This window comes from Bacillus rossius, chromosome 11 (assembly GCF_032445375.1).
Source record: "Bacillus rossius redtenbacheri isolate Brsri chromosome 11, Brsri_v3, whole genome shotgun sequence".
Classification (NCBI taxonomy): Eukaryota; Metazoa; Arthropoda; class Insecta; order Phasmatodea; family Bacillidae; genus Bacillus; species Bacillus rossius.
In genome coordinates, this window is record NC_086338.1 from 50,609,397 (window position 1) to 50,624,738 (window position 15,342).

General features: G+C 38.9%; 1 protein-coding gene across 1 annotated transcript in view; it reads right to left on the minus strand.

Moving 5' to 3' along the window:
- Window positions 1–14,237, minus strand: part of LOC134536951 (beta-1,4-mannosyltransferase egh) — a 120,334-nt gene extending 106,097 nt beyond the window's left edge. The window contains exons 1-2 of the mRNA XM_063377062.1: window positions 13,861–14,237; window positions 11,786–12,612 (exon numbers count right to left, since the gene is read on the minus strand). Coding sequence (XP_063233132.1) covers window positions 11,786–12,589 — 804 coding nt within the window. The 5' untranslated portion in view covers window positions 12,590–12,612; window positions 13,861–14,237. The remainder of the gene's footprint in view (window positions 1–11,785; window positions 12,613–13,860) is intronic.
- Between the last annotated feature and the right edge of the window lie 1,105 nt (window positions 14,238–15,342).

The following is a 15,342-nucleotide window of genomic DNA, read 5'->3' on the forward strand; positions in this document are numbered from 1 at the left end:
GAAGCAGTAGCGTCTTCACTTCTGCGTCTCAACTCTCGCAAATCATTAGGTGGCGGCGGAACGTAGACACGATCTTTTATAAAGCCCTGAAGGAAAACATCGCAATGGCGTTATGTCAGGTGAACATGGACACCAGCAAAAAAGAGCTCTGTCATCGCGACCATCGGCGGATGTTTTTTGCCACGTTGAACTAAATTTACATATTCACTCTTAGCAAATTGCAGAGCACAAAACACTTTATGCTCAACAGTCGCCATTTTGCGAGGTGGCGCGGCAAGCGAGAAAACTACAAAACAGGACTCTCCCATGCTCTTATTTAAAACCGTTTTGAGTGACTCTTTAAATGTGACCTTGACCCGAAACTCTACAACGCTGTTGATACTATTGAAACTTATAACTGGGATATTATTTTATGGACATACTGCATATACCGGGCAACACTTACCTAATAATTGTGTGCTCTGTTGGCTGGTGGCCCAAAGATCCCAAATTCCATTCACGGCCGAGTCCAAGATTTTTCAACTTCCTGGGCTCAGGACTGCCCTGTGCTCCGTACTGGCGGAAGGCAAAGGCTAACCACTGCAGAACACCCCCGCTACGCCAGACAGTATGTGGCCACGTTTGCGTTTTCACACGGTAACAGGATGAAGTTTTTTTTTCCCCTCAGATAATTTGCGTCGTGTTGGTTCGATGCCCAAAACATTGGTTGAAGTGTGTTGTTTGCACTGTGTGAAACAGTTTCAAATAATTTTTTTTAATGGAAGTTAACAGTGTTTAAAGACGGGAATTCTAATTCATATTTACTAACTATCATCAGACGCAGCCAAGCACAATTTTCCCAATGTTTTTTGGCGGAACAATATGGCGATGGCGCGGTAAAGTGACTTCACCTACATCACAGCATGCCGTCTCTTGGTAAGTCCTAACTCCATGAACTCCAAATGACCGTATTCCTAATTGTGGCAACCAAACTCATCATGTTTGCTACTTGAAAAAAAAAAAGGCAAGTATTCACTCTCTATTACTTATACAGTTGGATAATGCATACCTAACATTAACTAATACAGTAATACATAACAAAAATCTGAAAGAAGCTAAAACAACGATATTTCATTCCCGTCCGTTTAGATTATTCATTTATGATATTTTAGCATGGTTTTTTTTGTATGAGCACAGGAGTACACACTTTGTATGCTAGTATATGTAAGAAATGTATATGTAAGTATGCTTTCAAATACTAGGCTAAGCTTGTAAACATAACAGTGTATCTACAATTACCTGATGAACCAATCTCAGGGCTTTAACATGACCTTTTAATTCAATATGTCAATTTTTTATACAATTGTAAATATATACAGCAAGCAAAATAAAAAAAATATCTATTTAGAAATATATATAGTATATGTATGTGTGTGTGTTAGGGAGCTACAATATTTTCCAAGAAAATTTTCACGTTTATATTTAAACTAAATGTGCGACTATAATCTAAAGAGAGTTAAAAAAAAAAAAATGCACGTTAGCTAAAGACTGCTGGAAATCAAAATATTCTAAATTCCAGCGCAATTACTGTTCACTTCGGGACTTTTTCGTGCCCTGAAAAAAATGTTTATTTTTTGTTTGGTTATATTAAATAGCGGATATAAATCAAAACCTTTTAAATACATGAATATAATTCGCCACATAAAATCGAATCTGGTGTTAAAAATATGATTTATTCATGATGCGTGATAAATGCGTCGCTGGAAACATTTTAAGGCGAGGATCCCTGAAGTCAGGTTGGGATCAACCTGCTAGCCTCCTGGCGGAGGGGCAGGCAACTAATTCGCACGTTCAAGGTCATGTTCTCCTGGCTTCGGCAACGTGCCAACAAAACACCGCGATATAACCGAGCCGGGGTTGTATAAGCATCTCGCGCAGCCGTAAAGCTTTAAAAAAAACGCCGAGTTTAAGGTCGTTTCACGAAGCAGTAACTCTCTGAAAGTCAAACTGACGCCGTGTCCTTCCTTGTCCGACCCAACACTACCCCAGCAGACGAATGACTCAAAAAGCTGGCATTCTTGGCCAGGTTTCCAAAAACCTTCATCCCGGGCTGGAATCCAGAGTACTCCCACGAAGAACTAATCTCGTATGAATGACGATTTCATACTTTCGTAACGAGCAATAAAAGTAGTGGTAGGAGAAGTAAATACGTAGTTACAATTCGTGTAAAAATTATTGTAGTGTCATACTAAGGCCCAATCTACAATTGGCATGGAAACAGAGAAAGGATATCCCCAAACCTTTCACTATCTCGTCTGCTGCTTCCACAGTGCACGGGAACATAACAAATGACAACCAATGGGATTGTATTTCAAGATCACGAAACATTAATTTAATTTTTTAAAAAATAATTATGATTAGAGATTAAAGCACGGGCAGAATTTACATGTATAATAAAAATAAACGATAGAGTTATGATCGAACACTAGATATTCTTGTGCTTGAAACAATTGATATCGTATTTAGAACATAGAGTCCAGCGGTTCCCACTAGTGGGTCGCGGAAGGTTTACAGGTGGGTCGCGACTCGATCCTAAAACTATCAGATACCATCGAATAAACCACCAGAAAAGGTAAGAAAAATCGAAACAAATCGAATTGTGTGCAAACACATATCTATTGTTAAATAAATAACCATTTTGCTACAGTACAAAGTGCTTATATTTAGTCAAACATTTTCAAATCAGAACACAAATTGTTAATCAATAATGAATCGGTATCTTAAAAAAAGTATATATATATATATAAATATATACATATATTTGAAATATTTGATGGTAAATTGTATAGTAAATTGTATATACATAAGGAAGGGATACGATACGAATAGGGTTGTTTTTTTTTACTCAACCATGGACCGAGAGACCGTGGAGGTATTCCTATAAGGAAAGGTGGGTCGCCAGCTGAAAAAGTTTTGGAACCACTGCCATAGACTAATTAATATGGCTACTACCGCAGCCAAGTACTCTGCTTCTATTGGTCGCCACGGAGCAACGTAAACGGAAGATCTCAGCATTGCGCGGGTCCGTCTCCGTCTGGTGCTCAGCGTACATGATCGTCAGGCTGGTAAACCTTTAGAAGAGAAATTTTCCCAAAAAAAAAATTTAGGCCTTTGTGATTATTCGGCAGCAATCAAGCAGAAAAAAAAAATTGTTTGTCTGTAAAGTCGGTTTATGGACGATAGTTTAACGTGACGTCATAACAAAACATTGATGAAATGATTGCATACTTTTATGAATAAAATTGAATCATTTTTATTGGATTATACCTATTTTGTATGGATACAAAGAAGGAGTGAAATGAAATCTACAATTTAATTGATAAATTTACTTTTATTTGCACTCATTAATTCAAATATGTTTATTACTTAAACGATAACTATACGATAACGATAACTATAACTTTTATACATGTCTGCTATTTAACTTCTTCCAATCTGTGTTATTCTGTTAAGGATAGGACGATGATAGGAAAAGTAGGAAACGAATGGGAGTGTTTCAAGTTGAATGTGCCTCGAAAAAGTCAAATCGATGGTTGTTCCAATCGAGTGGAAGAGAGATAGATGCGGCGCAAGCGTACAATGAGCGTAACGGGACACAGCGTAACGGGAACATGTGCGTTACGAGACACATTTTTTCGTGCGTGCAGCCGGCGTTCGTCGATTTATTAGACGTTGTCACGTCAAAAAATATATATATAAGGTCGGACGCGCGGATCATTGCGAGTCCGGCTCGAGAAGAAGACGTTTCGCGGAACAAAATATTTTTTTTTCCTAACCTAACTAAAACTAAGTGTATTTTGGAGGGGTCCGGGTTAGGTAGGGACCTAGGTGCGTCTCAGGCCGAAGCCTATACGCCTAGTCATGCAGGGATTAGCCATGCAAGGAGAGGGTCGCATGCATCATGTGCTAGGAGGGGATTGGCCAGCCATGGCAGCGATTGGCGCCATGACTAACTCCCCTCACTCTTAAATCTAGACTATAACTAGAGATAGGTTGGGCCCAGGTAAAACCTGCATAGACACAGGGAAAAACCCTGGGCACATCCATGCGGGATGCAAATTGGCATGCATTACGTGTAGGAATTTACAGGAGACAGAGGATGGTCCGGATGAAGTGTTGGACAGAGTAGAAAACGAGTCCACCATGCGGGTGGTTGGGCACTTGTACTCGTGGTCCGCTTTGCTAATTGTCCAGTACTGGATTCAGTGACCAGGGACGCAAGCGCCCCTGGTGGTGGTGAGTGGTTGCACTGACCACTCACTCCGCCGCCAGTCAGCAGGAACAAACACCACGAGGTCTCCAGTCACGAGGAGTCACGAGGAGTCGCGAGGAGTCGCGAGCGGGCGGACCCTCGACCCGGTGACTCGGGCGAGCGCGTGACACTGCACACGTCACCGGCGCGTCACCGCGTGGGCGCCGATGCGCGCGCGCCAAGGTCACTACGATGCACGTAGCGCAGCGCCGGGGGGGGGGGGGGGGGGAGGGGGAAGCCGCAGGATTGTCTCAGCACGGACTTTCCCCATTTTTCCTCCTACTCAAGGAGGAAAACTCGAGAACGGGGAGGAAAAAAAAAAGTACCGACGGAATACCACAAACATTTCCTACGCAAGATAGCAAAAAAGGGGAAGATAAAGGTATCAAAAGACCCATATCTTCTTCAACTGTCTTTATCGTTTTTATATTAAAAAAATGGTCCTTCCTTAAAGCATACGCCACGCATTGCCAAGACCATAACATGGAGTCTATTCAGTGACGCCTCTATGGATTTTTTTTTTCGGGAGGAGAAACAAAGAGGGGGAGAGGGCATGGGAATAATATGAAAATTTCAACACGTGTGTTTAAAAAAACTAACATTACTATTGACACTAACACACTGACATGTAGGCCTATAGTAGTTGACCGTATACTACGCGGCTTCTCACACAGTTGAGATTGCAGGTGTTGTAACAGCTCACCTTGCACCACCCAAAATTTACAGATATCTTGCACATTTTTCCCAATTTCGAGAGGGGGGGGGGGGATATATCCCCCTTACCCCCCTCTCGCGTCACCCAGCGTGTTTACTGAGAGTATTATTACAGATGTGCCTTTCTCTCGGAAATATTCAATACTAAACTTTAATGACTTCACAGGATAAAACATTTGTAGTGTCCGGTCACTAATAACCACAAGCATATCATTACAATTATATTCTACGTTCTTACGAAGCGAAAAAAAAAAATATTTAAAAAAACAAACAGAAACTTGACATTGCCTGAAAACTGTTTAAAACCGTGATGGCGTCCGTATGTTTCTTCTCCCCCCCCCCCCCCCCTTTTAAAAGCTTACAGTACTGCATCTAAAATAATTTTGGAAACATACGTCTCTCCTAGCGCGCGATCTAATGGGTTGATCCTAAAATTGTAATCACATCTTGTCGGCGCCAGGATCGCGATCTATAGTATTTTTAAGTTGGCCACCTAGGGAACTGCTGGGATTGACAGCGCTACACACCACCTTATTCTGTACTTAAGGCCCCCGCCTATCTAGGCACACATACGCTGCGCAGAGCTTCTGGAAAAAAAAAAAACACGCGATTCAAGAACTGCTCAAGATATCCGAGCGGTGTCCGTCCTCGAAAACCATTTGACAATACGTCGAGGGCGGATGGCTAAAAGGCGTGTTTCCAGAGTAACTTTTTTTGCCATAAAACAACCGGTACAGATTCTTGAGAGCACTAAAGGGACTCTTGCATTACACCTTTATCTTCATTTCCCCGCCATATAATGTTATGGTCCACCGCTTGAACTTCGAAGTTGTCCAACGCACGACGAGAAGACTGCTGGGGGCCAAGTTCAGAGAGCCTTGCTCTTAGAGGCGATACAGCGCTAGAAATACCTCATCCCGCCTCTCTTACACACATGCCCACCCCTGGACTAGGCGAAACCCCCTTGAGACCGGCCGCTCAGGCAACTGACCTGCTCTGTGGCGGAATGCTATCCACATTCCCGCTGCTTTCTCCACCCCCCTTTCCGTTCTCGTCAACCCGTCCCAGAGAAAAAAGCGCCGAGATGCATCGCCGCCAACGCTTCTCGACCCTTCACGGGAAGGAGAAGAATCCCTCCGGGCACCCGCAATCGAGGCGCCGACACTGAGAAACTCCCACAAGAGAGAGAAAGAGAGGACACAACAAGAGAAGCCAGAACAGCAGGTTTCTACCTCAGTTCGGACCTTCTCTCGCCGCGCCCGCCAGGTCTGGCGATTAGAGAAAGTGGACTGCAAACGACTGCAACTCGGAGCGGCGCGCCACCTGCACTCGCCTGGCGAGTACCGCCAAAGTCCCTGTCACACGGTCCAACACCTGTCTCCAACATACTTGACAACAGAGTTGGCCAGGTAGTATCACACGCGAAATGGCTGACCATCCTCTCCATCAAATATATATATATATATATATATATATATATATATATATATATATATATATTTGGACAGATAACTTCAAAATTGGTTTTTTAGTCACGTCGCACCATCAAAGTTTAATTTTTTGGTTCACAGGTATCTCAAACTTTACAATTTTAATGTCATTTTGAAATTTAATAACTCATCACAGAGCTGGATGGAATTTTTGAAATTGTTATACTATGTGAACATTCACAAAAATTTTTTAACATACATAAATTTAACTCACCATGTAATACTCGTTAAATAATAAAAATAAATGTTCAGCGATATTTTAAAATTATAGTAACACTATTTTCTTTTAACACATAAAAGTATTTCGTATACGACATTCATATTCTCATTATTTTAGTTATTTACTTTTATAACCTCACTAATACTTTATGTGCTTTTCATCATTTTAAAGAATCGTTGTGACGGAAACGGATGTAGTTTCCGTTTACGCCGGGTACTATTTTGATTGGCCGATTGCATCCAACATATTTTAGAAACCTGTCCTATATGCTCAATTTTTGATGAAAATCCAAGTCATCCAACTTGTCAAAAAAAAAACATGTCCGCGCTAGTGACGTTTCGGTGACGTCACAACCATCTACTTAATGAACCAAAATATTTGAAGGTGTTTGAAGCCAAAAGTTTGACAATGTAACAGAGACCACACATCAACAGATTGCATGACACTTTAAAATAGTGTCACTTGACAGTATAATGTTTTTAATACACATTTCTGGCTAGCCGATGACTCTCGAGTGCTTATATATATATATATATATATATATATATATATATATATATATATATAAAACACAACACTTATGAACGGTAGATCCTTACACTATATACTACTTCCTGCTGATTGCGTTCTAATACATGTTTAAAGAGGAGGTCACTTACTCTATTATAATTTTTCATATTCAATGGCAATAAATTTGGCCGCATATTCGTTATTTTAAGCTGGTTGGTGAGTTTTGTTCGGAAGGGAGCCATGGCCGCTCGCCTCGCGACTTTGCGGGCTCGCCGCTCCGAGGCAGAGCCCCGGGGAGGCTCGGGGACGGTGCTGGCAGGGGGCCCCGGGGCGGCACGACGCGACACTCGCCGGTCGAGCACCCGTCCGAGGACCCGCGAGGCTGGGCGACGACAAAAGGGCGGCGGCGCGGGGCCGGACGTCCGGCGCGGCGCAGGAACGCGGGCAATCAGCGCTCGCCGCGCATGCGCACACCCGTGGTTCCCGTGTGTCCCCCCCCCCCCCACCCCTTACACATCACTTTATCTCTTTCGTCAATGCAGCAGCCACGCGGGCACAACCATGGAAGTGTGTGTGTTCTGAAGACGAAGTCAAATGGTTAGCGATTAGATAGCAAAACAAATGGTATCTATGTAAAGGCTAATATGCTGGAATTAAGGCTGCCTGCACTTGCAAAGGCGTGATTGTGAAACACATTTGATGTCAAAACTATGCCTTATGGGAAACTTTATGTATATTTTAAAGTTTTCTTCTTATTGCATGCATGTAGGCCAAAATATAGGCAGTGCACGGGCATACAGGCCTCGCATTCAGATATGACGTGTCAGTCAACCCCACGTGCAAAACCTCTCCCCCCCCCCCCCCCTGTAAATTTCTGAGGGCCAAAATTGTGAATCCTACATATTTGTGCCCCTGAAGCACCCTATTACTAATTTTAAATTAATTATTGTAATAAGTTCAAATATTAATTTTGTAATGACTATATTCTAAAATTGTTGTATTGACTATATTCTAAAATTAGTGGTAGGAAATATATTACAAATCATATTGTTATTACATATAGAAAATGTAAGACAAATGATATCAAGCACCCCATGTTTTAGTTATACTAAAACTAAAATTTTTAGTTTATAGTTTATTCAACAATAAAAGTGTGATTTTTATAAGTTTTTTAAACTATAAGTTTATTTAGGGATAGCATCAACTGTAATAATGCTTTTGTGAGACACCATTTTATGAGCTTTGTATATCTCTTAGTTTAAATCTCTGCTTTAAAGTCAGATTTCAAATATAAAATGATAAAAAAATTCTTACTGTGTAAAAGTGGTTGATATTTATTGGCAACTTTCAGTTACTATATTTCTCCCTCCTAACGCGACGAGGCGTGTTTACGTCGAGTCAATCAAATTTTTATCAATTACCAAATAGAAGACTCAATTTGCTTTTGTAAACTAAGTCCGCTGAATGTTACTTAATAAATATAATGTAATTAAGTTAAATTAGGCTTTTAAATTGTGACTCAGGCAGAAAGTCAACAATAGTTACACCTAGCTAGTTTCATTAAGTCACCTTCTCATGCTAGCTCAAGATTCTCAGGATTTTCTCTGCATTGGCTGATTTCGTGAAATATCAGGTGATAGAACATGAGCTACATTTTGGTGCAAGGTCTTTTTGCCGCAAGCCACAAACAAGAGATATGATTAATTAGTCCCTGCATTCAAGATATGTGACTGCCTGCTCTTTGAACATAAAACACAGCCATAGAAAATATATAATAAAAAATGTATATTTACACACACAAAAATATATATTTAGCTGTGCAAATTGAAATCCAATCAAACAAGATGTTTGCAAAATATAGATTTATTCACAAGCTCATACTGTCAATTTTTTTTAATCTTAAAATATATATATATATGTCAAAAAAAAACAAAAACATTTTGAGGTATGGCTCCAAACTATATTTTGAAACTTGTTAATAAGATTTGATAAATTGGTATGCAACCCACAACCAAAAACTTCATACAAAATATTTTCAAAAAGATTTTTTATAAAAAATAATAATAATAAGATTTGACATTATAACAAAATTGTGTGTGTATAAATATGTACAGATTATTTTTTTTAACAGAACTTTTACTTTTTGTTGTCAAATGTATAAGCATATTTTTAACATATTTAAAATTAATCAAACTATGCAGAAATTGTGATTTTATTTTACCTCTTCTTTTTACCCTAATTCGGAAAACAGAAAATATTAACCAAGGAGTAGATAAAATTAATGGCGATTGAAAGTTGTATCAAAATTTTGGTGCGGTATGAAACATTTTTTTTTCAGGTCAAGTTTATTTTACGAAATCGGATTCCTATTGGTTGGAAATAAAGTAGGGGAAATATATTATGTCATGGAAATTGCAATTTAAATGTTAACATATTGAACTACGGAACAAAAGAAAATATTGTACATAAAATTGGAAACAGCGAAAGACAAAATACCACAGTGGAAATAAAAGACCAATGATAGTTGAGTTTTCTAGCGATCATGTTACGAGGAGGAGCAAATTAATAAGGAAATAAATATTTTTATAAAGTGAATAAATAAGAACACAAGAAGAAATACGTAGATAAAAGTAATTTAGAGTCCGGCCCAGTCTGGTCTATTTTACGATACCTGAATTAATTTATTTAAAAGAATGACGGTTAGAAATATTATATTGGTATCACGTTTCAAGAAAATATGTTCTCTGTATCGCTAAGTAGAATACAGTCCCACCCGGTCTAGTCATATTTTACCACTCTATCCACAACTTTTATTTTTCAGTATCATGAAGTTTTCTAATAAATAGGGCACACTCTTGTATATCATGATACCACCATAAGTTGTAACCTCTACAGATTTTATTTTTCTTTGAAAATGAAACAGGAATATCACAAAATATACTAGAACGGGGGGTTTATAGTATACTTTACAATACCGACAAAAAAAATAGATGCATGATAAATGCATGTTTAGAGTTCTCTGCCCAAAACCCCCATATATTCCCCATGTTTGTCCATTAAGAATGTAGGGTGGTAAGGACGTAAGAGATGCCATCTTGATTACGGCATCAGTATTGTTATGGAATTTCAAAGACTAATCCCTTTTTTTCTTTCAAGTTATCTGAACATACTTACGTCCGGCTGTGAAACTGCCATGATCCTCTTAACTTACAGCTCACACAAAGTAGTGGACATTTCAATAGATCTTCAGAAATTGATGAACCGATCTTAAAAAAAAATTACAAATATAATCTGTCCACTTTTAGCAACATCCAGTGATGTTAGATGCATTAAGAACAAACCTGTGCTGCACGTCAAATCAGGTAAACATAATGCCTGCAGTTCCACATGAATTACAATATCTGCACATCTAGTGCCTGTCCTCGTAGCAATGATATTACATAATAAACGCCAATGCCGGGCAAAGTTAGTGAAAAAAATTTCACTGCAATGCTCGACAGCGATACCTATTTAGAGCCAGTGTTTTTTTTACGAAACACTCTGACCAACTGTATATACTAAAAAGTTGTGACCACAACACTGCTTCTTCTCTTTCTACTAGATAATGTGTACACAAAATGCTGTTACATTCTCTGACCAGGAAATTTGCAGACTGGCAACACTACCATGCTATAAAGCTGTGATTCGTGTGCAAAGTGTTGACACGTGACTAAAAAAAAAAAAATCCAACAAATTTTGTAATACAAATAAATGCTACTACAGTGGTTAAAATTCTACTTAGTTTTAGAATCTTTCAGTGAATAATCAATGCCCCTAAACTGTGTCTCATCCTTAAATTGCATTGTTCATTTTAACGAGCATTTACTCTCACTTCCCAATGCACCATATCTGCTATTAGAAATGTCCTTGTTTCAGTGACATACCCAACGAGCATAAATGTTTTTCCAAAACTTCACGTAAAATAAATTTTTTTGAGAATATACAAAAAAAGTAAAAAAAAAAATTAAAAAAATTGAAATAATCTTAGAAATATAATTTCTTTTTGTATTTTATCAAGAGAGTAATCTGGTAATATTCAATTTCTACTTTTAAGAAATCTTAACACACAGTCGCCATTTAGGTTTCAACCAATTTTGCAATCCAATTACTTTAGTCTATATTTAATTAGGTTTCTGTAATTTGGCTCTGTTTGACCACAGCACATAATCAATGTTTTTATTGTTATTTAGCTTGTTGTTAATAGCAACCGACTGCTAAAAATAGTTTCTACTATATTAAATTATAATTGATGTTAAGAAATGATAGTTTCTTTTCCAGAATGTACACACCTTTTTATAAACTTAAAAAAAATATAAAAATAAAAAATATATATGTGTAATAAAACTTATAATTAAAGATGGTAAACAAAATAAGAACTTTAATGTTCTCAAGCTGATTAATATCATTCTGGCAAGTGGGTGACATCTCCTCTGTACTGTAATCGAAGCATAAGAAAGACTATACATAGTTGAATTCCATTGGTACCCCAGTCCCCCTCCTCTCAAGGCATCGAGGACTCACCTGAGTCACGACGTAAGAGCCCTTCATGCTGAACAGCGGCTTGTGGAACATGTAGAACTGCAAGCGGAGCTTGCCCATGTCGTCCGCCACCCGGAAGCTGTCGGCCAGCGTCGTCACCCAGTTCACCACGTCCTCGTTGGCGTACGTGATGAGCCCCTGGCCGAAGTGGTGCTTGCCGTCCAGCACAAAGTTCAGGATCCCCCGCACCGAGTTCTCCGTCAGGAGGGTCTCCTCGTCCAGGTGGACGATCCAGTCCGAGTCCGCCAGGATGTTCACCCCGTCCTCGAGGCAGTACTGCAGCGCCCTCGCCTTGAACAGCGCCCCGCTCTTGGGCCGGTACCTGGGCGGGACCACCACCTCCCGCACCCGCCTCCGCTCCGGCAGGCCCAGGCTCTTGTCCGTCACCACCTCGATGATGAAGTTCTCCAGGCCGGCCTGCGTGCACGTCGCCATGTTCCTCGAAACGTTCGCCTTCACCAGCTGCGGGTAGTCCCCCCTCGTCACGATGCGGATGCATATGAAAGGAGCCAGTATGGGGGATCCCTTCAGCGCCACCTTGTCGGGGAACGCGTTGTAAAAGGTCAGACCGAAGAAATTGAACAGCACCTGGGGCAATGGCAGGAACGCAAGGAGCCTCAGGAAGTATAACACGACCGTCCCGATGTAACCGTACCTCTCCCAAGGGTCCAAATACGCCGTCTGATCGCCACTTAGACGTATTCCTCCGGTGCACAATTCAAATACTCCTATGACAGTAAATAGGAGCACGCAATGCAGTAAGTGTTTTGTTCTACTTCTTAGCATCGTGGTCAGTCAACGTAAAGCACCTAAAACAGAAAACACATTTTACATTAGTCTTGCAATACATTTGTCACATATAAATTAGTTCATCTTCTAATACATCATTATTTTTGCATACCTAGAGTAGTAAATGTGGGGAAAAATCTTGCTTAAATTACCAGCATTTAGATAACCAAGGATATCAATTTTAACACAACTCAAAATTTAGCATGATATTTTTAACAAGACTTAAATACACTACCACTTTATGTTATATAACTAAGCCTTTTTTATAAGTCTCATAACAATCTAAAACCCAAAAGCATTTTTAAAAATGGGGATGTTTACTACATTAACCAAAAACAATATATTTGGAATACCAAGTTTCCAAAAGTAACACACTGTAAAATTTATTTTTGTATTCAGGCTAGAATTAGCTACACATTATATAGAATTTTTTACTGGCCACTGAAAACCATATTTGAATTTTCCAATTTTCCAGAGGTTTGACACGGAGAGGCACAGATCTACTGCAGGAGTGGAATTTGGGTAAAGATTTTAGAACTTAAGTAATATACTAATCACATTTAACCAGATCTTATGACTCCAAAAGATTTCTGAATTTCAATGTTAAAATGTACCCGAGTTTTAATTTTACTAGCGCATGACAATCTATATAATAAAAAAAATTTAATGATACACATTACACACACACAGGGAGGTACACACAACATAAAATTTTATAAATAAAATAATAACTTACAAAATATATTAAAATACCTGATGGTATATACTAGTTGACTTTAGTTGTATTTTCTACACTGTGGAGCTAATGAATTCAAGAGACAGTTTTTTTTTAACCGGGCAAAAAATTAAAGGAAAAAAAAAGGGGGGAGCACCTAACCATGGTACCCCGCGCTGGATTCGCCAATGACCCCAAGAAATATTCATCAGGTAAAATTATTAATAATACTACAAAAATATTGTCCCCCTTCAAAATTGTTCACAAATAATGGACGGAGCCTTTCGTAAAAATTTTCTCCTCAATGTTTGAGACACTTAGCATGACAAGACTTTACCTACCGTTGCCGGTACCTATTACTTCTAAATATGTAAACGGTTACTAATCCAATTAAATTTCAAATAAGTTGAGATAAAACATGTGTAAACAATAGCTCCAAAAGCAAAAGTTACAATAACAACACCGCTTTACTTCCATAGAAATATGTGTTAAAAATATAAATCTCTGTAATAGACATCAACAAATCAATACAGTGTTTGAGATTATAACTTACCAACTTATGTAGTGGAAATCAAATACGTTGTGAAGTAATTCTCCCAGCCAATATAAATGTTTCTTAAAACTCGTTCATTTTCATTCGTTCAATGATTTCGTCGGTTCACTACCCGCCCGGCAAACACACGAAACTACCGTTCCCCGACTAGACCCAACAAGCTGCGAGAAGAGTACCCGCGTGTTCCGTACCACGACTGCACCGCCAAACAGCAACACTCATAACTTAAATCTTCGAACACACCAATACCTCGCACGCCATTCCCTTCCACCAATCCCCACACGGTTGTCCTATGACATAACAAAGCCGGGAACAAATTTTTTTATTCTCACCGCCTTCTTCAAACAAACCAAAATTATTATTCCATGAATTTTTTTTTTTCCTTTTGCCAACTAACAAACATTATAACACAGTTGGCAATACTATTGAAAGTGAGATAGAAACTGGTAACATCTATAATGCAGTATGTTTCATTTACAAACAACTATATAAATCACAAAATGACACCGAAAATGTACTAATATCATAATTGTGTATAACGTAGAATTTACGAATTTTTTCATCAACTGTGATGAAATACAAAATATACTAATATTACTTATTTGGTACACAGAGTTTTTGTTTTTGGTTTGATTTTAAAAATCTGTTTTAAAATACTTAAACATTTAATTATAATACAAGGTAACTAAAATACGCCATATTGGATTCAAACAAAATTTTAAGTTTATTAGTATAATATTTATTTGTAAACTCATTATTCAAAATTAAAACGGATGGCTGGTGTTTATAGTGAAAAATTATCCTAAATATTTTTTTGATAAACAGTGGGTTTTGGTATTTCATTTTTTAAAAATCAACAGCATAAACATTTTTTCCAAAATAGTAAATCCTCATGTAGCAAAAGAAAATATGTTACTGTATATTATACACCTCATAATGTCAAATGTTTGTCTTCAAATATATTTAACAATAGTACTGGAAGGATAATATTGGACGGAAAATGGCTTTCATATTACTTCATCAAATAAAGTGGGACAGACTACTCCAAATTGGTTTGTATAATGAAACCCTATCAAAGTATTTATATTAGCTTTGACGCCGTCCCCGCTGCCTGTCTTGAAATTACGTTAATTAAATTGATATAAAGGAAATTTGGTCTTAAGGGCGGGGTTCCTGGCCTCATGGCTGCAGGCAGGGACGCGTCGACAAAGGACCTCCCGGGGATGTTATGGCCTCCCAGGACGCCGTATTAGTGAAATACACACGTAACTTTGATTGTTTTATTCCGGTAGCACACGTTACAGAACGTCACACAAGGCACTGGCACGTGACTGGCCGTATCGTCGTCAACCTTCACTCCACCTACACGGCCCTCGAATGGCGGCACTGATTACGTCTCATGGTGTTCCGAGGACTACTCCAACGAGGGATGCAGGCTAGCCTGAGCTACGGTGATGGCGGCTCGTGGCGCGTAGCACGTGC